General features: G+C 45.1%; 1 protein-coding gene across 4 annotated transcripts in view; it reads right to left on the reverse strand.

Moving 5' to 3' along the window:
• Nucleotides 1-26,294, reverse strand: part of auts2a (activator of transcription and developmental regulator AUTS2 a) — a gene marked incomplete at its 5' end in the record, with an annotated part of 367,489 nt that overhangs the window by 240,596 nt on the left and 100,599 nt on the right. The window contains one exon of one of the 4 annotated variants that reach the window (XM_084075033.1): nucleotides 12,863-12,971. The exons of the other annotated variants lie outside the window; for them this stretch is intronic. Coding sequence (XP_083931159.1) covers nucleotides 12,863-12,910 — 48 coding nt within the window. Of the gene's footprint in view, nucleotides 1-12,862; nucleotides 12,972-26,294 lie in introns of those variants that run through there. 4 annotated transcript variants of the gene reach the window in all.

The following is a 26,294-nucleotide window of genomic DNA, read 5'->3' on the forward strand; positions in this document are numbered from 1 at the left end:
CACACACACACACACACACACACACACACACAGCCCCCCCCCCCCCCCAATCCAATCCCATATTAGTAAAAGTGCATAGGAGAGAAAGAGAAATGGAGGGAGAAAGATATAAGGCCCATTCATGCTGCCTTAGTATGGAGACTAATGTGCGTACTGGAAAGCCACAAGCGTATCTACTGACATACTCCCTTCTATGCTTTACGTTTAAGCTCTGGGGCTTCTTACAGCCGTATTAAAATGTGCAGAAGGTACGGGTGGAGATCCCCCGATCGTATCAGTCTCCAATACGTTAGATCAAGTATATAAATAGGGCTATAGACTGGTAAAGGTGAAAGCTTTGTTCCTCAGAGGCTGATGGACTGTCAATCCACCAGCTGGGGGAAATGACAGCTCGTCACAGTAGTTCTCACTCGATGTCTCTCTCCCTCCCTCCCTCTCCCTCGGTCATCATCAGCCTTTCACTCTGTCACTGCCTCCACAAATTGACCTTTTGCTGCCTCGGCTGCTGTCACTCTTCCTCTGCTTATCAAGCACACACACAAAGAAAAAAATAGATTGATACATAATTCTACTGATACATACATAGATAGAAGGATAGAGAGGGGAAAGACAGGCTTCCCCTGTGGCAAACTTTTTTTTTTCTCGTCCTCCTGTGTGCCTCTTTCAAGTGACAGTAATCAGCGTTTATTAGCTAGCCTCGCCCTTGTCATGTCCGAGAGCAGCAGCCGCATATTAGAGTGATTAGACAATTAGGGCCATTATGGTATTACACTGGCCAATGTCACACATCACACATTACACCATGGACATAGACAGCAGAGAGAGAGAGCATCTCTCTCGCCCTCTCTTTCCATTACCGATGTTTCAACGGCTCTAAGCTGGCAGAAAATGGGCTTAATGATTGCAGCCAGGCTCTTGTGTACACCACTGCCCTATTTAGAAATAGACTGTATTTTCTGTTCAAATTAAGTGCGAAGGGGGAAAGAGGCCACAGAGGGGAATAGAACTAGCTAAGTAGAGAGAGACCGGCGCTGATGTAACAAGGCTCGCGCTACCACAACGCTAATTAACATAAGGCTTGTTACTCGCTTTCCTAAAACTAACTGAACACGCACTAGCACGGCTTCATTTATGTGAATAAATGAGCGGAAAGATTTGTATCTACTTTAGCTGCAGTAGGTCAATTACCAAGGCTAAATAATTTACAGAATGCAAGTTTCAGGTCTGACAATAATTCCACTAGAAAAAAGGAAAAAGGAATAGTGTAGACTCAGTAAGCGCGTTGGATGATTTGGAATTTGCATACATATGAAGATGAGAAATGCTCTGCTCTTACAGTGGAACAGAAATGCAAATAGCCAAATTATCCTGCCAGGGATGTAATGGTAGACGTTTTCTAGGAGAGAAAGGCAAAAACTAACAAAAAAGAGATGAGACAAGAGGAGACAAGAGGAAGGGAGAGGTGAGGAGACTAGATGAGACAAGAGGAGACGAGAGCAGGGGAGAGGAGACTAGAGGAGACGAGAGGTGAGGAGACTAGATGAGACTAAATGAGACAAGAGGAGACGAGAGCAAGGGAGAGGAGAGGAGACAAGAGGAGACAAGAGGAAGGAAGAGGTGAGGAGACTAGATGAGACAAGAGGAGACGAGAGGAGAGGAGGGAGAGGAGAGCATCTGGATACTGGGAAACATCACAGCATTCTGTCGGTCATCCTCTCCTCTTCCAGGAGGACCAAAAAAAAAAAGGATGAAAATCTGTTCCCTGTCATCTTCCATCTTGTCAGTCTTTGTTCAGACATCTTGCATCTCCTCCAGCAGCTGTGTGCAGCCCGTCCTGACAGATGGCTCACTCTCTTTGATATGCACTCTCCTCTTGCCCGCTCTGCCACTCACTCTATACTGTACCTCGTTTTACCCCTGCCGGCTCTCTCTCTCTATATATCTCCCTCTCCCTTCCCTGCACACTACAGTACTTTTAAGGCCAAAGTTTTTCGGAGCATCTCCAAACTCAGACAGTCCGTATAGAGTTTGCTAAACACATGGTAGCCAATTAGAGTTGCCTGCTAAATTGCTGGCAACGCCGCAAACAACAACGGTGTATAATAAGCCAAATGATGTTGTCAAGACAGAAAATAATGATCCACAAATTCACTAATTTGTGTGTGGGCGTGTGAGAGTGTGCATGTGCGCGTGTGACGTGTGTGTTAATGTGCTCTACCCCGTTGGTTCTCAAAGTGGGGTCCGGGGACCCCCAGGGGTACTTGAGGGAGTTCCAGGGGGTCCCCAGCTAAATGAAGGATAGTTAGGAACCAAAGGGACCCTTATGGGTCTGTAACTCTGAGAGTGTACTATGGAACCAAATGGACCCTAACGGGTCCATTTGGTTCCATGTGTACACTCTCAGAGTTAAATTAACATTGATTTTACAATATAAATTGGGGTCCCAGAGATAGAAATGCCATTAAATGGGGGTCCGTAGCCATGTCAAACTGGGGGTCCTCTTGAAAGAAAATGGTTGAGAATCACTGGTAGCAAGCAGTGAAAAATCTTCTCTTATGGGGGTCCCTGGTATATCTTTTGAAAAGGGGGCCCGCGGGCTAATAAGTGTCAATTTGGGGGTCATTGACATGAAAAAGCTTGAGAACCACTGCTCTACCCTACTGACACAAAGTCGGACAGACACCTAGCTCGGTCCAGCCCGGAGGAGTTTCTTCAGACAATGGCAGTGAGTGCCAGTATTTCCAGTGACAGTTACATAAGTTTACATTCAGACAAAAAGATATTTGTTTGTTCCCAAAGCTGCCCAACAGTCTGTCTGTGAGCATGTGACCTTATCCACAGGATTCCCACTGCTCTGAGTGGCTGCCACAGTATGTGTGTAGTAGCCTGAGTACAGTGTACTTAGTTGCACGCGGGTGCCGTCTCGCACCGAAAATAGCTGATCTACAAGCTCACAACACGTCACAACGTGGTGCGTTGTGAGCTTGTAGATGGGCTATTTTCGGTCTGTGACAATGGCTCACAACTCAAGTATGAATCAGGCATACTGTCCGTCTGAACATCTACTCTGTGTATACATGCAGCGTGTGTGTGTGTGTGTGTGTGTGTGTGTGTGTGTGTATGTGTGTGTGTGTGTGTGTGTGTGTGTGTGTGTGTGTGTGTGTGTGTGTGTGTGTGTGTGTGTGTGTGTGTGTGCACGCACGCATGAACAACAGAGGAGTCTTTGAGACAAGGGGTCTGAAGGGTCTGCGCAATGTGGCTGAAGCGCCTAAACTATGGGAACCCCCCACCCCCCCCCCCTCCCCAATGCCCAGTCATCCAGCAGGATGTAACTGTAGCCCAGATCTGGGGGCAGCAGACTGGGCAAGCAGGGCTTCACCGTTCCAGCGGGAATTCACTGAACTAATAATGAGCTCTGTGTCACTCTGTGAGGCGCACGCACGCACGCACGCACGCACGCACGCACGCACGCACGCACGCACGCACGCACGCACGCACGCACGCACGCACGCACGCACGCACAGGTGTATCTCCTATCAAGAGTACAGGGAGTACATAAATATGACTCTATGACAGGCTTGTCACTAATACAGTGCTGATATACAGCGCACAGATAAGACAGTTGCCTTTTATCTCTCCCTCTGGATGTGTGTGTGTGTGTGTGTGTGTGTGTGTGTGTGTGTGTGTGTGTGTGTGTGTGTGTGTGTGTGTGTGTGTGTGTGTGTGTGTGTGTGTGTGTGTGTGTGTGTGTGTGTGTGATAAAAGGTGACAGGCAGTAAGCGTAAAGCACAAGCAAGTGTGAGGGGTGGTTTGTGGTTGGCTAGACACCCTGTCAGTCAGTCTGTGTGTGTGTGTGTGTGTGTGTGTGTGTGTGTGTGTGTGTGTGTGTGTGTGTGTGTGTGTGTGTGTGTGTGTGTGTCTGTGTGTGTGTGTGTGTGTGTGTGTGCGTGTGCGTGTGTGTGTGTGTGTGTTGCACCCTGTCTCTAACGGCTACATGAGAGGCTGTCTATGTCTCGCTGGGACGCGAGTGCTCAGTGATCCACGCTCTAGCCATCCCTGCTCGCTTTTCTCTGTCTCTCCCTCCATTCTGTTCCACCGGGGGAATAGAGGGAGACAGAGAGGCAGGCCTTGTTACACAAGCCCAGACACCATGTTTATATCCAGCAAATTAACACGAACGCGGGACAGGGGGACATGCGATCCTTCCAGGGGCCAGAACTTTGCACCAGTTGCCATTTCCATCACACACACACACGCATGCACGCACGCACCCACGCTAGAGTTCTTCACGGGTCCGCCGATTCCGAAAATACCCGACAGGACCAGATCCGTGTTTACCAAAATTACTCGGACCCGGGTCGGTTCCGGTTCTATTATCTCGGACCTCGGGTCTGTTTATCATTATGTATAATACCCGAGTGGATCCGAGAAGACCCGTGCTCAGCGTGGAGTGTGCGATCTTGTATTCCGCTATCTATGAACACAGGATTGTTTAAAAATTGGTTCGTTTGGTTCATTTCGTAGACAGCGCAATGTGCTGTCATCACAGATAATAGCCTACTAAATAGCAGCGTCGAGTCTCACAGCCTATATAATATCTGGGTCGGGTCTGTATGGGTCTCGGAACTAATCGGATCTCAGAACAAATTTGAAGGGGCCAATTAGGGGCCGGGTCTGTAAAAAAAAGAAAATAAAGTTGGGCGGCTCGGAATCGGACCAAATTGTTACGGGTCCACCCGGGTTCGGTATTGTTATTTGAAAAAAATCTAGGTGCGGCTCGGAATCGGACCAAATATCAAGGGTCCATTAGGGTTCGGGTCCGTTTTTTGGGACCCATGAAGAGCTCTAACGCACACACACGCCTCAAAGCTGAGGGGGATGATAGCAGTGACGCAACCATACAGCCAGACAGAGATGAGGATGCAGCATAACTCCTGTGACTGTACCTCAATCTGCAGCAGTTCTGTGATATTTCAAACTGAGCACGATCTACTACAGTAACTTGGCTTGATTACCTACTAATGCATGTTACTACCACTACTACTACAAATAATAATCATAATGATACTGTTGGTGGACTGCACAAAATTGCAATTTGCTTCTTGTACACGTATGAGTTGTGACAAAAACTTTCTTGATTCTTAATACTGTAATATTGATAATAATCCTAATAATAATAATAACGATGATGATGTTTGCCTAATTCACAATGCTAAAATGTAGTCTCCATTGGTGGTCTAACAGAGAATGCTCCTGGGTAACCACTAAACACTCGAGCCAGCGTTGAAAAGCGGGATAGGCAGTTACACAAGAAGCCCTCTAAGAACCACTTAGCTCTTCATGAACAAATAGGTCTAACACAGTGAGAATCTGCCTCGTGTAGCTACTGTACTTTACCCCCCACCCCCCCACCCCCAGCTTCAGTCGTCTCCTCTGTGGCGAAAGGCTTTTGTCTGACAGATGTTTACAGGGGATGTTTCCTTGCTGCGTGTTGCCTGGGAAAACATCTGGAGTTTGCAGGGATTTACCAGTAATCCCCTCGGCAAGCTGTGGAGCACTCTCCTAGAATATCAATGTGTCTGTAAAAAGCCAGTGCGCTTTTTTTCTGAAAAAAATAAAAAAGAAAGAAAAGGAGCTGCCAGGCCCCGCTATGCGACAAGCCCTACTCAGGTCAAAAGTTCTATAAGCCTCTTACCACTTCAAGCTTTTAACCCATTTAGACCGGGAACGCATCTGGGTGTCATTTTTAGATTTCTTTGGGCTATTCAAAAATAGAAGATATACAAGCTCGTAGATCTGCTATGTTTGGAAAAGAATCGTGAAAATGTGTGCAAATCTTTGAATATCTACATACATTTTTTTACTCAAATCTTTGAATCTGTGGGGTCCCTGGAACAAAATATTTTGAGGAATTTTGGGGTTCCTTGACATGAAAAAGTTTGAGAACCACTGATATAATAGCAACATTTTTTTTTTCAAAAAGCTGTTAGTATTTAGAAGACATTAGTAAAATCCCCAGAAGCAAAGATTTGAGTTAAAAATGTTATATTCAAAAGATTTGCACACATTTTCACGATTTTTCTAAAATAGCCCAAAGAAATCTTAAAATGACACAGTATGCATTCCCGGTCTTACTGGGTTAAGCATAAATAAATTAAACTGGCTCCAATAAACTCTCATTAAAGTCCTCCGGGCATGGGCAGACTGGTGAACGGATAAAACTGTCATGCAGATCAACTCTTTCATTACTGGAGAAGACTTTTTTGCCAGTATAGGGAGGCTAGCATGGGATGGTTACCCCAAAGGAACTCTCTGATGCAGGGAACCAAGTCTGATACGATTCGTGAAGCAGCAAGAAGGCAGGAGAACAACAGAACTCCTGTAGGATCGCACTGTTGAAAGGAGATTTATCATACGGAATGGCCCATACACAGTCAAATCCTGGTAAAATCCTTTAGTGTAAAATGTTATTCTAAATGTAATGTAATGCGTAGAGATTGATTAAAGTCTTCTTCCTGGGTTTTTATGTTTGAAATGGCCGATACCACCCAGGAGAGGTGGCCACAGCATTTTCCTCTGATCTATAACACTGCGTCATAGCAGACTGCAATAAGCCCCCTGTAAATGCCAACCCACGCAACACTCTGCAGTTCTCGTTGTCATTATAGCCATTACGGTCACCCACTACTGTTCAACAAACCATGCTTAGCACACAAGAATGCAGATATGGTATATACAGTGGTAGCAGAATCTACAATCTCTCTCTCCAGATACTATGCCAAAATTGAGGGTTGGTGAGCCATTGGGCATACGAGTCAACATGTGACATTTAAACAACCTTGGAAAGAGGTACGTCTACGGCAGTTTTATCCAAGTTAGTTTACACACTCACACAAACACACACACGCACACGCACACAGTATATATTAACATATTGTTGCCGTTGAACAGAAACCTTGTATGTCCATATTTCAACTTGTTTTTTTATAAATGAATGCTCTACTAGAAAAGTAGCAAAAATAGCCGATCTACAAGCTGTCAATTGAACACAATTCGTCATATCGCGACACGTTGTCAGCCTGTAGATCAATCTGCTATTTTGGGCAATTTTCTAAAACATTATTATGTAAACGTGAAAGTGGTTAAGTGTGTCTATGGGTTTTATAAATATTGAAAAAATCTAAAGTATTAACAAGAGCTTGTGACTAAATAACATTGGTTCCATTTGAACACATTCTTTTTTCCATTTCCTGAAAAGAAACGGTTTTGAACATACAATACAAGGTTTCCGCCTGACAGAGACAATAATAAGAACAAAGGTGAAATTAAAAGAGTTTGTTAAATAATGTCTTAGGTACTGCTTGTTATTGCTCAGCTAACAATAAGTTGTGTTTTTATCAGCAGTTGCCAGTTAAGCTTATCAAAGACAAATAAAATGTTGTTTGATCTGCTATAACCACACCAGACCATTCCGGTTAATTAATCCAGAACACAAGCGATTGCTGTAATTTAAAGTTCTCTATAACAATTCTCTCCAGCAATGTGTGAGTGATAATTCTGTGTATCAAATATTTTATTCCAAGGCAATCAATGTCGGACAACTCGGACTGCCTCTTCCATGGGCAGAGAGGAGAGCATAAGCTTGCACAGGGCATAAGGCATAGCGCAGCCGGCTCTTAAAGGCAATGGCACCTGGCACGCTGATTGGTTTTATTAACGTAACGCCCAAACACCTATGCATAATGTAACGGATAGCGCAGGTGTTTTAGGGATAAGGATGGTGTCGGAAGATAGCAACTCGACCACAGGAATGCCCCTTGCGCAATGCTAAATCCCCAAATAGTGGGTAGCGCGACAGAGAGGCGACTGATGTGAACATACCAATGGGCTCGAGTCACAAGCTTGCGCACAGGGTTGCGCATTGAGGTGACGCAAAACGCGTCACCTCCAAGACGCAAAACAGAGGCCCCAAATAGGCCCCGCCCGTTACATTTCCCAACCCGGAAGAAGGGGTGAAAAGGGAGAATGCGCTGGGGGAGCAACTCCATACAAGTGGATGGGCGGGGATTTCCGGTCCACTCTCTATTATTTTTAACTCTACGGTTAGTTGTTTGGCCAACTGAGGATAGACTGCATCCAATAGCATGGAGGGATGATTGCTCTGCACTTGGCTAGACCGTTGTTAGGTCAACCGGCCGACCAATGGCGTAGCTTCATCACTCAGTCAAAGACATTCGCAGATCTAACGCTGGGTGCTTTCAAACTCCAGGCAAAAAACATTGGATAACAGCCTAGAATGTCAATGTATCTGTCCAAGTTCGGCCGTCCTGACATCAAGGGAAAGTCCAGATTCAACGCATCAATCACAGAGCTGTGTGTGAGAGCGTGCACTAAATTGAATAAGACCAGTGTGAGTGAGGTCACCGTTCACCCTCGTTGGGTATATGGCCCCAGAGTTAGCCCTCTGGGGTGGCTGGCAGTGAGCTTAGAGGACAAAGAGCTGAGAGGAGAAACACAGAACAGTACTGTGCTCTTTCCATTCAGTGGAATGTAACTGACCTCCAGGCCCCCCCCCCTTCCTCCCCCCCTCCCTCCCTCTCTCGTACCCTCTCACTCCAGGACATGAGCCCACACACAGGGGTGGCAATTACCCATTCCCCCAGACTGGGTGACCCGGGTTTCATGAGCCAGAAGCTAGCATGGGGGGACGACGACGCAAGGCACTCACTCAAAAATGGCAACGCTTGTTTAAGGTCACTTCCTATTCGCATACCGCTGAGAGCAAACCTGTCAATCACATGCATGGCTACTGCTGAGGCAGGACCCAGACAGGAGCAGGCGGCTGCATAAGGCATTTTCCACCGACATCCACTCAGCACCCCCAAACCCATCCCCCTTATGTACACAGGCACGTCTTGTTCTTGTATACATTAACGCTACTGAGCACACACACAAACGCACATGGAGGGGGGAGAGAAAAGAGAGAATTAAAATAGTACAGCCCCGCGGGAATCAGGATCGGCGTTATAATATTAGCCAGATATATTGCGCCGGCTGATGAAATTGTTGAATATTTCATATCTCCATAATGAAACGCTGTCTGGAGTACTTGCAATCGATCAAAGAGCAAATCGGAGATATCCCTGATTCAATGAGGCTTGTAACGATACTAACGAAACATCTTTATTTCTTGGCGGTTCACTTCTGAAGTTCCCCCGGTATAAATCACTCGGCCATCTTGTCTCTCCCCCCCACCCCCCGATCAACTGTGAAGTGGAAATGTTCACACTTCATTTTGCCCAACTTTAATCCATTAAGATCTGAGGCAGATTCTACAAATGTCTTTGTAATTCTAAATTATAAAACAGTTTTCTGAAAATGTATGTTGCTATATCAGTGGTTCTCAAACAATTTCATGTCAAGGTGGACCTCCAAATGTATATGTATTTGGCCACGGCCCCCCAGCCATCTCAAAATATTTGATCCACAAGCTCGGCAAAATGGCACGAAATGATGCACTATGAGCTTGTACTGTATACTGCTGTTTTTGAATAGCCAAAGTATAAAATGACACAGATGCTTTCCCGGTTTTAATGGGCTAATGGAAGAAGCAGTGAGTGGAAGGAATGGAGCATGGTACTCCACTCTTCCCCCACCAATGAACACTCATGCTGTTGTCATGGTTGCCTTAACTTATCTTCATTGCTGCATGCAACATGCGGCTATGGCGTGTATAAGTGATAGAATTCTCTGATGCCTGTAAAGATGTTGCTCAATTGCTTTTGTTTAAAAGAAAAAAAGAAAGAAAAAAAGTAATATTATTATTAATACAAAATTGTGGGGCTGTAAGAAAACTAACGCATGAAAGCATGCGATTATTTTTTAACTGTTCAACGTGTTAATAAAATATTTTAAACATAATTAACGTGAATGTGGGTTTTGAAGTGCATGACCGGAACTGTTGTTTTTGCGGTGTGAAACCTGCCATGCTTTCTTCTAGCCTCTCAGTGATACTCACATACGCTCATGCGCACACACACACACACACACACACACACACACACACACACACACACACACACACACACACACACACACACACACACACACACACACACACACACACACACACACACACACACACACACACACACACACACACACACACACACAGTGCATATATCACTAACCCAGTTTTTGATGTAGGTAAGAGGAGTGATAAAAGGACAGAGAGGGTAAGCTTGTATTGAGTGGTTATCTTCCATACCCTGAGGCTTTAAATGGCAGCTGACAATCAACACAAGCTAAAACAGCATCTTCACATTGGGTTACACAACAGTATAACCAAGCAGCAGAGCTAAAGTGGCAAGGCGGGCAGAATTGTCACCGTGAGCGACCTCTTTTTAATCCAGAACTTTGGACACAAAGCGAAGCAAGATTTTGATTAAGGTAAGTTACCATGCATTTGTTGATTATGAGGAAGGCCAGTAGGCCGAAACGTCAATTAATAAAAATAAATCACTGCATATGGAGTGTGCAACATGTTCCCCCCTCTCTTTAAGTTACCATGATACAAGATTTAGATGAAGGTAAGTTACCATGCCAAAGATGGATGTACAAACATGGATACTGTGGATGCTGAGGAAGAATTCACGGCTGGGGAGCTATACTGGAGTTTATCTGGGCTCAAAGGAACCAAAACTCAGAACAGAAAACGGCAACATTCGACAGTTCAAAGTAGTGAGATACGATGGTGGATCATGTAAAATCCCTGAAATTCCCCATAGGACTGAGAGGGCTTAACCACATGAATGCTGTCATAATGTCATAATGGTTGAACATTTGACGAAAATAGGTGAACATTCAGTGAAAATAACAGATTTACAAGCTCACAACACAATTGCAACGTGACGCGTTGTGAGCTTGCAGAATGGCTATTTTTACTACTTGATGTACAGAGTATATACAGTAGGGTTTAAGTATTTAAGGTGATGATTAAATGCTATTCTCTCGTGGTCTTACTAAGGCTATGGGTATGTGAAAAACAATTTATCACCTGGCATTTGTCACAGGCCTTCTATTATGCAACCTTCCCTCATTTGAATATCTTCAGGCAACACAAACTTAAGTACAGTGAATGGCATAATTTGTATTGGTCATGTTTGAAAAGACTTAATAATTAGCAATATACTGAATTTGAATAACAATGCATATGTACAGTAATGCAGTTCTAGTAGCAGTTAACTATTTGGAGGTTGACTGGGGGGGGGGTGTATCACTGTACAGACGCAGTTGAGGGACTGTGACCAGTTCTGACCAGGCTCATTCTAACAGGAAAAAACATCTTCTCACCGCGGCACATTAGATAGCTCGGACACAAAATGGCAGACCAGATGGAAACAAAGCCCTCTGGCGCCAACAGATGCTCCCGTGAGGCTGCTTCACTCATCCATTATTATAGGGCTGAATACGGCAAAGCGAGTCATACAGCATGTGCAATGGAAGTTGCACATACTACATCGCTCAAAGGGCCAAAAGATGACACTATAGAGTGGGAGGTAAGATGTGAACCATGGTGAAAAGGCGCTACCCCTGACTATGTTTACGTAACGAGATAGCACCAGTGATCCCTGCAGGTCAGATACCTGATGCTAACAGGAGCGCCTAATCAGCATAGTGAGCATCACCTCTGTCTTACTCTTTAGTCAACATGTTACAGGAAACCTGGCTAAACCACTGACGAGCTGATGGCTGTCAGCTAGACCGACTGACTGCCCTGTTTGCTGAATGACTGGCTGACAGACTGATGGAAATTTTAACTGTGGCCCTGCTGCAGTGGGCATTTTTGCAAAGTGCTGAGACCTGGATCCTGGCTTGGTTTGCACTGGGTAACCCCATCTGCACACGGAGCGGCAATACCCAGGGGTAGCCTTCATCAGTCCAATGCCATTACATTAGATGGAGGATCTAAGGTTCAGACCATGATATCGCTCTGCATTAAAGTTTCATCATTGTGCCGCTCCAGAGGAATCATGCAGTAATTCTAGTCACATTCTGCATAATAGAGCAATTGAGAATTGCATTAAATTTGGGATTAAAGTGTTTTCTCACACAGATGTCATTAATGTGAAGATTGAAAATGGTAACCGAAAGTGTTTTTTAAGGCATGTCAAAAAGAGCACGCAGAAGTTTTGGTTCCTACCTGGAAAACATACCTGGAGTACTGAACCTAAACATTGAACAGTTGAAAGGTTAAACTGAATAATTCTCATAACTGGTACAAATTAAATGAACACCTCTGTGTGGCGCTATGAGTTTTCTTTATTTACAGCGAAATGTATCTGAAACCAATGGACACATTATTACTATATATACACATAACACACAAAATATAAATACATAAAATACATACTGTAGTGCTCTCTCTAAAGCAAGCACACTAATATACAAACTATCAAACATATTAAACAAATGTTACATGGCAACCTATTTTGTATGCATTAGACTGCCTTCCAATGAAATATTAACATGAAAAAGCACCATCAGCAGTTTGAAGCCAACATTCCCATGGGTGAAATTACACGGAGTACATTACTGTTTAAACTCCACTTTACCTTAGCCCTACTGTACGTCCACAAGATGCACTAGGAATTTCAAACAGCCTTCTGAGAGAGACACACATACAGTAGGTGTAGTAGTACATTCAAGTTGTGAAGAATACACAATGTACAGCTAAATAATGTATCAATCAATCTATCAAAGCTATCAATATCATACAGTCAGACAGACATCTGGCAGGGAATTAGTTTGAGTGGAGCAAGTCAAGGGGGGGAAATGAATGCAAAGAAACACATGGACGTACCTTCTCGTTGTATTTGAACTTGACATAGAACCAGCTGGACTTGATCATCCTTCCTGACTGACTCAGTTTGCCCACGGGAAAAGTTAAAGAGCCTTTCTCAGAGGAAGAGTTACAGTATACGCCGAACACACGGTTACTACAGTATGACACAGGAAAAACAGCAAGTGTTTCAGCTACTTTGTCCGTCTCTTCCCTCCTTCCTGCATGTGCACTCTCTCTCTCTCTGTCTGTCTCTCTCTCTCTCTCTCACTGTATTGCTGTCTCTTTCTCAGTCTCTCTTTCTTGTCCTCGTTCCAAGTCTCTGAGCTTGCTACGGTTTTCTCCCTCCCTCCCTCTCTGTCCGTCGTAGTGGTGTGGAGCGAGTATGTGTGTCAGTGTGTGTGTGAGTGTGTGTGTGTGTGTGTGTGTGTGTGTGTGTGTGTGTGTGTGTGTGTGTGTGTGTGTGTGTGTGTGTGTGTGTGTGTGTGTGTGTGTGTGTGTGTGTGTGTGTGTGTGTGTCTATTGTATGAGCGCGTGGCGTGCAAGCTTGGAAAGCTGACAGGAGAGCTCCTCAGATGGGCTTCAGCTCTGTTCATCAGTGGTGGCACATGCCAGCAGAGGAGAATTTCCTCCCCTTCCCTTCTGTTCTCCTATCCTTAAAAAAAAAACACAACCTCCTCCTACTCCACAGCCCCCTGACCCCCCCCTCCCCCCATCTCTCTCTCACTCTTTTCCCCCTCAATCTTTCTTTTACCGGTTTGCCGGTTTGCCCGTGCTTCCTTTCTCCCCCACTCTTGCTCCAGTGATTTTCCCCCTCGTCTTTTCCTAACCCTTGCTCAAACAATATATCCATTTTCTGTTCACATCTCCCCCTCAGTTCTTTCTATCCCTCTCTTCTAAGCACCACTGAGCACTTTGAGCCCGACCTCGGTTAACCCCCCCCCCCTTCTGTATCAATTTCAATCTAGCCTCGATGTGCCCCCCCCCCTCCGTAAAGTAACACTGTCTGCTTTATTATTTCTACAGATAGCAGTCCTTGATGTTGGTCTGACCCCAAAGGCTCAGAGTTCCCACAAGCCAAATACATTCTGACGGCTGAACAAATGTGCCTGCAAAATGTTCTGTCAAATGCAGTCATGTCGGGACGGGCTCAGATACAGCTTAACCCTTCATGTTAGCTTCAAGGATTGAGCGCCATGCTCAGTGTCCTTTGTAACAATGCTGGTTGAAAATGTCGCTTCGCACTATGGCAAACACTTAGAAGCATTGGCTGTGACTCAAATTTCAAAAGCTGTGATCCGGATTGTTTATCCGGATTATTTACCACGTAAAGTTGGGCAATACTGAGAAAACACCCTGGCAGATAAGCTATCTGAAGCTTAATTACGCCATTGTCACTTGAAATAAAGTTGTTTTATGCCAATATTTACAGCTTCAAAGTCCTTGTGTTTCAAAATGTTTGTGTTTATCCAATCGTGTTAATCTGTTACAAGCAGTCGGCCCTTTTTTTATCAAAGCCTTAGACAATACAGTTCAGAGTGAATAAATGTCTTCAGTCTGACAATGCACTATGTAAACAAAGTCTGTAGTGTGGCGGCAGGGTTTCAACGGGGGGCACCTCACTGCGAAGTAGTACGGAGTATTAGGCCTTCAAAAGTCAAAACCCTGTGAGAGCAGGACGACTAAAAATGGCCACATCCACAGAGCCGACAGGGCCACCCAGCCTATGTTTACATTCTGCCACTCTCCCTGGTGCATGCGGTCTGGACCCCATACACACACAGTTTGCGTATATAATCATGTCATCTTAAGACTATGGTGTGAAATGCCTGGCAGCTAGAGGGGGCTACTTTATCCCATGGGAAGTAGCCACATTTGGCTTCCCCCTAAGTTACACTGATACAATCCTTCTATTATGGACAGAAGTAGATTAGAAACAAACACAATCGGACCAAATGATACTTGGCCATATACTGTAACTGTGTTACCCTTGAAATAGGGAGACAGACAGACATGAAATGGAAAACAGATTCATTCACAAGACATCAGCTAACTACAGTAACTAGCGATACTGTGGTCGGCTGCTTCAAATCGCCAATGAAGAAGTGGAGCCTGGCGGACAGCGAGCTGCAAGTGTGGAGAGCCTGAGCAGTCTGCCGAACACATGATCACCACCTGTCTCCTGTATAGAACACCTTCAAAAGGAGGGCCTCTTCCAAGTGGCACCAGAGACGAGGGCGTGGCTGCACCACACCGAGTTGGACATTTTGATGACGACACACGAAAGAAGATCATCAATAAACCTTCAGAGACTAATACCTTATATCGATATGCATCATCAGTCACTGAAGTTTGTTTAACTTATTGTTTTGTTGTGGTGAAGCATTGCACTTCTACTTCAGTTAGCGGTTTGCTAAGTCCCCCCCCCACGCCCTCCCCCCAGATTTCCATTCAGCAACTCGTTCCACAATGTCTACGGCCAACTTATATGGAAACCAACAACCGACATATCTTAAGGCTGCATTCTTGCATTCTGGACTGTTCTGTACAATGTTTTATCACACACAATCATTGCTGTGCCAATAAGACGTAATGGTATCGAGCACCCTGGTGTTCAGTAGTGAGAGACATCACTTTGCTTATGTTATTATTATGTTATGAAACCGAAGAGATTGATTTCACAGTTTATTTTGGTTTAAATGTATTTAACCAAATGGCATGTTTCTTTAATTTACTGTCTCTTTCGACATTTTGTTATATGGGGGGATGTCTACCCCTCTCCTCTCTTCCTCATTGGTCCTCGTCTCATGCCAGCCACAGGGAGCCCACAGCGCTGTGACTGTAATGCCAAGTGACAGGAGTGGTGGCTACTCACTTCCAACGCATGCTCGCACACGCGCACACAAATACGCATTGCCATCTGTGCCCAGATCAGTAGGCTGTGTGTGCATGACATTCTTTCTGCTATCTGATGTGCATTAGAGCAGTGGTTATCAATCTTTTGCATTTGAAGGACCCCCCAGTTTTTTAGGACCGCTGGGGGTCTCCGGGACCACCGGTACATTACTGGGTATCTCTCTCTCTCTCTCTCTCTCTCTCTCTCTCTCTCTCTCTCTCTCTCTCTCTCTCTCTCTCTCTCTCTCTCTCTCTCTCTCTCTCTCTCTCTCTCTCTCTCTCTCTCTCTCTCTCTCTCTCTCTCTCTCTCTCTCTCTCCTCTCTCCTCCCTCTCTCTCTCTCTCTCTCTCTCTCTCTCTACCTTTCTTTTAGTTACTGTACACCAACATTGATCTTAGGAAGCATTTTGTTCATTGAACAGTTTGGCCCCGGGTGCCGTTAGCCTCGCTGTCAGCACACTCACACACTCACTTAGAACCCATGCTCTCTCAACCCAGTAAAAAAACAGATACACTCTCTCTCTCAGTATATCTGATGCTCTCTCGACCCAACCTCAATCGGCACACGCACATGTTTTTCTCTCTCTGCCCACCAGTTCACCAAAGCATAGGAGCTTTTCCTAGTGAATCAAAGTATTTTGTTGATAGAACAACATAAAACTAAGGTCTCCAGCATCATGATGGTACGCGTAAAGACACCATTTTCATTCTCACTCACGTGACAGGATAATAACAATACAGATATTCTGACAAGGTAGGGTGACGTCACGTGATATTGATGTATGAAATACAGATTTACCGACATTCGAAACTTACCGATAAAAATACCGTTAAATTGCAAGCGAGTGGGAGTGGGGTTAAAAAAAAAAGAAGGAAATCTTAATAAACTCTTCACTTCACGAAGAACATGTTAGAATAAGTAGAAAGAGACAAGGTTATGGAAGTGCGGGAGGACGTTGAGAGTTTTTGCTCTATAACATCACACTTACAGTAGGTATCACTAACAGGTGACACCCATGAAAATGGTAGAGGGGGGGGGGGGGGGGGGGGGGGGGGACTATGCCTTGACAATATTGAACGTGTTTTCTTTTGATTCCTTCCTTGTTAAACGGCTCCTTCCCCACGGGGGCCCGAACAGAAAAGCTGCTCGGGAAGCCTAGAGAGGCCCTCGGGCTGGCTGCACAGACGCCTCCCAGCTGGAGGCATTGCATCTCCTGGGTACACTGCAGACAGGGGTTCAGTTAATGTGTGTGTGCATGTGTGTGTGTGTGTGTGTGTGTGTGTGTGTGTGTGTGTGTGTGTGTGTGTGTGTGTGTGTGTGTGTGTGTGTGTGTGTGTGTGTGTGTGTGTGTGTCTGTGAGTGTATGCTTGCGTAGTTGCGTGCGTGCATGTGTGTGCATGCCTGAGGCGTGCTAACAGGACAACATGGCTGGCGTGCCGCACACTCCCTTCTCTCTCCCATCCTACAACCAAGCCCAGATGTTCCTGACAACCTCAGCAGCAGCGCCTCGGCCCCGTTGCCGTTCTTTCCCGTATGAACCTCCTGCCGTCAAAGAGAAAAGACAGAAAGAAAGAAAAAGAAAAACCTCAAGCTATGTCGCAAAAAAAACTTTCTCTGCTTCCCCTAAATGCTCGTAGAGGTGTGCTTAATCTTTAAAAGCGCTTGGGGCTCTAATGGCGCCGCCGTGTAATGCAGGCCCCTTACATAATCAAATGTAAGCAGAGGGGAAAGAGAGCCCTCGGAGAGACATTGAGCAGTGGGGACTTGTTCAAAACGTGCTGAAATATTCACCACGTCTCTCGTCCTTGGCCCTGGTGGGTCTACCTGGGGGGGCCTTTACACACATGGAACCATTCACAGAGGAATATGGAGTCACTGTTAAGAGGCGGGAGAGAGAGAGAGAGAGAGATATTTGAACCCAGTGTACCTGCTAATGTCTCAGATCTCCCTTTCACTTGCTTCTCTCTCTCTCTCTCTCTCTCCCTCTCACACACACACACACACACACACACACACACACACACACACACACACACACACACACACACACACACACACACACACACACACACACACACACACACACACACACACACACACACACACACACACACACACACACACACACACACACACACACACACTCCTTTTTCTTCCTCTCTCTTTAACATCTCTGCACGCACCCACAGCCAGTGGCCCGTCATGACATGGCACGGCACAGTGCCTGTTTCCTTTCGTCCGCGTCTCCGCGGGCCGTATTGGCCAAACTACACAAAAGGCCATTTCCTGCTTTCCACACACAGCATATTAAGAGTTGAAACTGAATGTCTCTCTGATGGCCAGATAAATACAGTGCCAGAGTCCCCGTGTAGGCCACGGCCAGGAAATCACGTTAGAGCCCGCACCCCCCTTGCTAATACAGAGGATTATGGCAGCAGGCTGCCTTGGCACAGATGACATGCTGTAAGCAGTGTGAGGACTGGCAATACGCTCCGTGAGGCTCAGTAATAACCTGAATTTCCTCTTTTTTTGGGAGGACCAGTCTGGCAAGAAATGAAATGTTTGCCCAAGTGAAATTGTCACACACTGGAAACAATATATGAAATAATATATAATATTATGCTTGGGCCAGGCATGGACTGACTTAGAAATAGGAATTTGGATGAAATAATCAGCTTAGTAACTTTATCCTAAATCAATTAGCCACAGTCTGAAGGCTGTCAACGAGTGGAGAGACAGTGTTTTTGGTCATAAGAATAACTTGAATTTATATAGCGCCTTTCAAAAACCCAAGGACACTTTTCAATACAAAAAAAATAAACAAACTATTTACCAAAAGCCTGAGTAAACAAGTGTCTCTTCAGTGCGGACTTGAAAGAGTCCAATGTTGGCGTCTGGCGAATCTCCATGGGGAGAGAGCTCATATGTGTGTGTGTGTGTGTGTGTGTGTGTGTGTGTGTGTGTGTGTGTGTGTGTGTGTGTGTGTGTGGTGTGTGTGTGTGTGTGTGTGTGTGTGTGTGTGTGTGTGTGTGTGTGCGCGCGTGCGTGCATGTGCGTGTGTGGATGCATGCAGCATTCACATGAGCATGTATTCTGGAATCTATTACTTTTTCCCCCCAACAACAGCTATCACATAATTCTTCTGATGAATAATACATTTGTATAATTATGTTAACAAGCAGCAGCTCAATACAGTATGCACAAACAAGGCAACCATTGTAAATAAGAATTTACTCGTAATGTCTTGCTCTGTAAATAAAGAAAATCAGTCTAAAAGTCCCACTAGTGACCTTGCTGCTCCTGTGCCAACTGGAAATGTTGGCACAAGGGTCTGGCTAGAGGAAAGGTCATGGGGTGACTGAAAATGTTAGGGTTCTGGGGAGCGTGATTATACTCAGCAAACTCATGGCAATCCACCCAATCAATTTTAAGATATCTTGTGTTCAAGTGGCCTGAGGGTAACTTCATTGGAAAGGCCATGGGGTCACCAATATCAGTAGTAGTCACCCATCAAGGAGAATATATTATGTACTCAGCAGGTTTCATGTCAGTCTGACCACTAGGTTTTGGTAGCAAGTGGAAATTTTGGCCTGAGGCTGACGCTAGAGGAAAGGCCACGGGGTCACCAAAATCAGCAGGGTTAATCCTCAAGGGAAATACCAGCAAACGGCAAAGACGGATGGACGGACAGACCAACATCTCTGTCCTTACAGCCCTGCCACTGGCGGGGCTAAAGACTGATAAATAGAAAAAACAGTAAGAGAGACATTCCATGATTTGTAATGACAAATACAAATACACTATACTGTAAATCACAACCGTTGACCTCAAGACATCTAAAGAGGGGAAGTCACAAGTCCACTGACTGTCACGAAATGACAAATCTTATTAGGTGATTCAGACCATTGCAATTTTCCTCCGCAATGTTCTAATGCTAAATTTATGCTCCATCAAATGACTTGCCGTGCACTGACAATAGCTGATCGTCAAGCATTGCGAGCTTGTAGATCAGTTATTTTTGGTGTGTGATATTATAATGAAGTATACATTGGGCAAACAAAAAGTGTTTTGTCGCAAGTCTGAACTAGGTTTAAGAGACAAAAGTAACACAGTCCCCCGTCTCATAGCTGTCCTCAGTAAACCCAAAGACTTTACTTCCTCAGTGGGCAGCATTGACTTCACTCAAAAGTCAAATTCATAACTTGCTCCACTATCATAAAGCAACACTGGCTAAATTCACCCCGCTGTGTCCCTAACAGTAGATCCCATAGAGAAACCTCTCTTTTCCATCAGCACTACAATTCAACAGAACTGTGAGGGGCTGTTTTGTATAAATCGAATCCACATGGAAGCTGAGTGCTGAGTGACGTTATGTGTTTACACCAGTGACCTTGGAAAAAGGCCTCTGGAGAGAGTTACAGGTGGATCCCAGCATACAGACACCAGACACGCACACGCACACACACACACACACACACACACACACACACACACACACACACACACACACACACACACACACACACAGTCTGTCTGACTCCCAGCTAGGCCAGCCTCCTTTGGAACTCATTTCTTAACACAAGTCAGCAGGCGATTTGGACTGACGATTGAGTGAAAAAAAAGGGGGAAAGAATACAGGAGAGGAAATAATTCCACGTTCCAATGACTTTCAGATGCATGGGCCGGTGCCAGCCCACTGGATAGTTCCAGCCCTCCTCCACCCCATGTCTAAACGCCTTCGCACGCACACCTCTCTCCTCTCCCCTCTCCCCTGCCACACGGGAAGCGGCCCACAGACCCAGCTGTCCCGGCCGCGGCCAACAAGAGGGATCGGATGAAAGCAGGAAATGGAGATAAACACAAGTCTAATTGCTCGCAGGCAACAGAGGGAGAGAGAGAGAAGGATGGAGATGAGAGAGGGAGGCGCCGGAGGGGTGTGTATGTGTGGTTGGGGAGGGGGGGGTGGCAGATTGGATCGGACCATGGAGTTTTGGACCACTGCTGTGTTGTGTGCTAGTATAGGGGCCTGGAGCCCCTTGCGTGTGCACCCCAAGACCTGGACGACAAAACACCCAAATCATTACCAGAGAGAGACGAGATGGTGAAAGAGAGGGAGATAAATAGAAGAGAGGAAAATGAAAGAGGTGAACGTCAGGGAAGGAGTCGTTCTCACTTAAACTTACATCAAGTACGTCAAGTAGTAATTCACATAGTAAAAGATAAAGCCTGGTCTTTGCAGCATTAATGGTCCCCTCCCCTTGTCCTGATATGAGAGGTACTTTAGTGTAGGAGGCAGTCACGTGCACAAATAGACATGAAAGGGGGCTCGAGCCCCTGGCCTTTAACCCGTCGGTAAAAAGTGCCCTCTCCAGACCATGGATGCAGCATTTGCCTATGGTGAAGAAAAAGCAAATCCCTCTCCATGCCCTACTCGAAGGCAGCATTCAAGACTAAGATAATTGCCCCTTTCTTACTCTCCTGAACTCGAATGCATTATGTTGAGAGAATTGCCCTCTGTACTGTAGAAATCCATGCCGTCGCCGCATCTCTAGTAGAACTTGATTATACTTAATTGAGTGCGGCATCGCGCACAGAATTATAGCCGATCTACAAGCTCACAACGCGGCGCGTTGTGAGCTTGTAGATCGGCTATTTTCGATACGTGACACCGTGCGTCAAGTATATGCCCAAGTCCAGTGTAATTTCAGTGTAAATTCAATTGTAAATTTTGATCAATTACAAAATTGCTGACTGACAGACACTTCTAGACAAGCAAATGCTTAAAATACTGATCAGGGCAACAAGGTTATGTCCCGCTGTTGTAGAGTAATAGCCTACATGCTGAATTGCTCATATAGATAATCAGTGACAGTAACTTTTGTATGAATATTGATCATCATGTTTGTGGAGTATTTTTTTCCGTATAATCCTAGATTCCTAGTGTTAATCTAAAATGAGATATTCCTAGAAATGTAAAAACAAATCCGGCCGTAGCCCATTTTACATTCCAGCCCCTGCCTCGCCTAATCCCTCTGGACGTCCCTGGCAGGATGTTTGTGATGATCGCAATGCGATGAACACCCAATGCTTCTTAATGTCTAGGAGGCAACACCTTTCAGTTGTGCAGTAGTAAACATTTTCCTTAACCTTTATTTAACGAGGATAGTCCCACTGAGATCAAAGATCTCTCTGAAGGAGACCTGGCCCAGACAGGCAGCAGTATAACTAAAAACACATACATAGAAACAGAAAACACAAAAGCCAAAACAAACATTTCAAAACAAATGCATAGGAGTCAATGTTGTAATCAGCACTAGGTTGCACCAGCTGTGCGTAAATTCAAACATGGCCTAGTTTGAACATTTTGAACATGGAGTTTACACGCTACTAACGGTTTGAGGGTTGAACCAGCAAAAGTGGAGTTTGTTCAACAGTTTGGGAGCCAGAAGGGAGAAGAAACTGGGATGTGTGGAGCGTTGTCCCGGATGTTTTGGGGAAGGTTCAGACAGCTTCCCTGTGTTAGCTGATCTGAGAGAGCGGGAGGGGTTGTAGGGTTGGATCAGGCTTTGAAGGTATGGGGGTGCCATAGCTTTGGTTGCTTTGTAGGCCAACATCAGTGTTTTGTATTCTGTGCGGGCAGACACATACTGTAGCAGACCAAGAACTGCCTTATGTGTATATAGTGTACCAATGACACAGCCTAGGGGTGGCCTCCTCAAGAGTATAACTCACAATCAGTGTTGCCAAGTCTGCTTATTATAAGTGACTTACATTTCTGACTAATAAAATATTCAATCAATCAAAAGACTTTGGGCTTGTTTTTCTGTTGTTGCTTATTTGGGCTTCCTTCCTTGTTGTTTAAACCAGTGGTTCTCAAACATTTTCATGTCAAAGACCCCCAAACTAATATGTATTCGTCCGTGGACCCCCATCTGAAAATATTTTGGGCCAGGGCAGGGATGTTTTAAGATGATCTGAGTTTTAATAGCTGATCTACAAGCAATTTTACGCATTGTAAGCTTGTAGATCGGCTACTTAAACAGCCGTGTGTGTGTGTGTGTGTGTGTGTGTGTGTGTGTGTGTGTGTGTGTGTGTGTGTGTGTGTGCTCATGTGGCCTATAGCCGCTTCTTTTGGGCTTGTTTTTGTAGACGTTACCGCTTGCAAAATCTGGCAATGCTGCTCACAATGGTGAGACAGAGCTTTACAATTGTATGCACGCACACTTTCCTAAAACCCTGTACACTAGTCGATGGGAAGATAACCCAAGCCACATGTGTGCTGGAGTCTGGTATGCTTAGCCAGTTAAGAAAGACTGAATGGAGACAGGACATGGAGAGGGTGGACTAGGGTCATCTACAGCTTAACCACAAGACATAACCACATGCACGCACACCGATTTCTATTAAGTCAAAGAAGTACGTAAAACAGCATGTAAAGGAGTTTCAACTCATTCATTATGAGAGCAATATCACATTGACCTGCACTGATATGAGAATTTTCAACAGAAACTACCTTTGCCCTCAAATCCTCATACAACTGTATGATGATCTGTGTGCTGTGTGCGTTTATGTGTGCAGATTGCAGAAGTGTGTATTTCTGTGTGTAGCTACACATGTCATGGACACACTCACACACATGCCTGAATGTCTCGGAGCCAGACACAAATATTGGGTTGGGGGTAGGGGGGGGCGTATTGGAGCCAAGGACAGCAAATGAAAAGCAATCATAATTAGGACCTCAAGAGAGATGAGAGTATGTGGGATACACAGCAAAATCCAGATCCTTCATTTAAGTCTGACCCTTGTGAGACCATTTTTTACACTCAGAGTTAGGAAGCTTTGCCCATTGAGCCTGAATTTTTCATCCGAAAGTCGTACGTAAAAAAACAAAACAATACCACCTCATGTTGCGTCATTCACGTTTATACACTGCTTCCGAATCGTTTCTTTCGGACCAGGTTCGATTGTCTGCGTTTTGAGGGCTGGAACCTACTATGAAGAATGATCGCGGAATTGGTGGTCTTCTTTTTGATGTGTCTTCAGTGGCAAAGCATCAAACTGGGCCATGAAATAAATAATTGAAACGCAGCTCCTTGATCGCAAACTAAAATATCGACTTCAGTGGGCAAGATCCTTTACAGCAATGTTTGGGGGATTTTGCTGAGCATGCCAAAAAAACACACGATCCCAGACAGATTGTGGCCCCAAAACCTATTGGCGAAAATCTTCAATAATGGAGAATACGCTTTTATTATTCTACTTCTAAGTGTCTTTGTATTGCAAAGTAGGTCATTGGCTTATAGATGAACAAGAATAATGCATATTTCATGTCTTTCATTAATGTAACAACAAATCAGTTTGTGAGAAAAAAATATATTGGTCAATGGCATCACTAAAATGAGTTCATCCTCCAGGAGGCACTCAACAAGTGACAAGTCAATTTGCACATTCGATTTTGAGATATCTGTGCAAGTGGAGAATTTGGCCTGTGGATTCCTCCTCTGAGTAGCATGAAGTTGCACAACAAATTCCATGATAATCCAGTAGTTTTCTAAATATCCTGTTTGGGACCAACTGACTGACCGACTGACATCCTCAGAGCCCCATGCACCGCTAGTGGGGCTAAAAATAAAAGGAGACGACTTTTAATATTCAAGGAGCACACTGTTACATTGTATTTCTAGCTGTGGTGGGAGCACTGAGACACAGTGGTATTGATTCACAGAAAGAGAGCTTTGCAAGTAAACACTGGCACAGGACAGGTCCATTTACATTACTTCCTATTACCAGTCCCAGCCGGTGTATGTACAGTATTGCAGTGGTAATAAAAGCCATATTCCCCTAGCCTTTCAGTCTCTCTGGTGGTGGTGGTAGAGAGGCCAGTGCGGGCGCCCGGAGAATAATGACCTCAGTGCTATAACACTCATGTTGATTCCAGGGCACAGATGCCTATTCATTCTGCTCGGCCATTACCGCAATCCACGCAGGGGCTCTTATGTGGGAGCGGTCCCATTAAAAACCCTGAAACATGTCTGAAATATAGAACGCATCCTATTTCCCATGCTCCTTAGCAACAGCCATTATACCGTGGATTGGTTGAGGCCAGTGCCTGTCTCTTTGAGAAGGCTGCGAGAGCACCGAGTATTGATTGGAGTCCGTGAACTACATGTGTAAGCATTGACAGGCTGAATGCATCAGGGTGGGAGGATGGGAGGGGGGGTGAGAGATACAGAGAGAGAGGGAGGGAGGGATGGAGGCCCGCAGGCTGTGTGAGAGGCAGACATAGGAAGAGAGCGGGAGAGGAGAGAACCGGAGGGGAAGAATGAAAGAGAGCAAGTGCCGTAACATGGCCTCTGACTCTGCTCGCTTCTGATGGTTCCCTTCCAACACCAACCTAACACAGCAAGAGAGGAAAATCACTACATGCTGCACACATCCCTCTGGCACATGAACACGAACACACACATGCACGCACGCACACACACACATACGCGTGCACACACACACACACACTCTCCCTGACACATGTTACACCCTCCCTGCTAGCTTGTTTCACTCCAGCATTGAGAAAGGTGGAACATGCAACAGACAAAAAAGACTTCAAAGCTTGTCTACTCTGACCCGGCTCTTAGTGGGGTCAAAACAAGTACATACTAAAGACCCCAAGACACTCATCAGGATTACCTACCACTAGGAGAGCTGAGGCACTATCAAAGGGATAAGAAAATACAGCTTAAAAACGGCATCCAGCCTATTAGAGACTCGCACATATTGATCGATTCGCACAAAGCTTGATGACCTTTGCACAAAAGCCAAATTTGTGTTTGAAAATTAATGAGGGTTGCCTTGGCAATTGAAAGACATGGGGGCGGTTTTGTAATATAATAAGAAAACAGCTCCTGTCAAATGTGGACATGTGGAGCATCGTTGGCACTCTCTGACACTGTTTATGTAATTATGCCCTGCACGCAGTGGTGGATAGAGAGTATCGCAATAGTGGGGGCGTGAGGATTTCACTCTTTTTTTAACCTCATTCATCTGAGGCCTTTGGGTATGGAAGCTGCCCAGGAAAAAAAGGTGATGTTTCAGATACCGAGCGCTTCTGAAATGACAGACCATGTGTGTAGTCCAATCACGCACATGCACACACACTCACGCACTCTCAAGTCCTCTGCAGGTCAACTATGGGCTTTGTGTTGATTTTCAAAAGTCTTTTTCAAAGCTGTTCATTCAATAATTCAGACACTATCTCAGCCTTGAGAAGCAAAGTACAATAAAGCATTGGCAAAGATTTCAAGTACCAGACAGCTTGTGACATTGATGGTACGTTCAGTGTTTCGCAATTTCAATAGAGTTTTGTCCAACAATGAAATGATTCTCACATTGTGAAGAAGCCATAAAAACACACTGTAGACACACGCGTCAATGCGCCACTTCAGCATTCATCTAACCTAACAAAGCTACCCTCCTGCCAGTCAATCTCTGAACACCGGCAGTTGCTTTTTTCTTTCAAGAAATGACTTGCGTGTGCAGCTATATGGAAACAGCTGTATTGTCC

Source organism: Gymnoscopelus microlampas (genome assembly GCF_963454915.1).
Source record: "Gymnoscopelus microlampas genome assembly, chromosome: 12".
Classification (NCBI taxonomy): domain Eukaryota; kingdom Metazoa; phylum Chordata; class Actinopteri; order Myctophiformes; family Myctophidae; genus Gymnoscopelus; species Gymnoscopelus microlampas.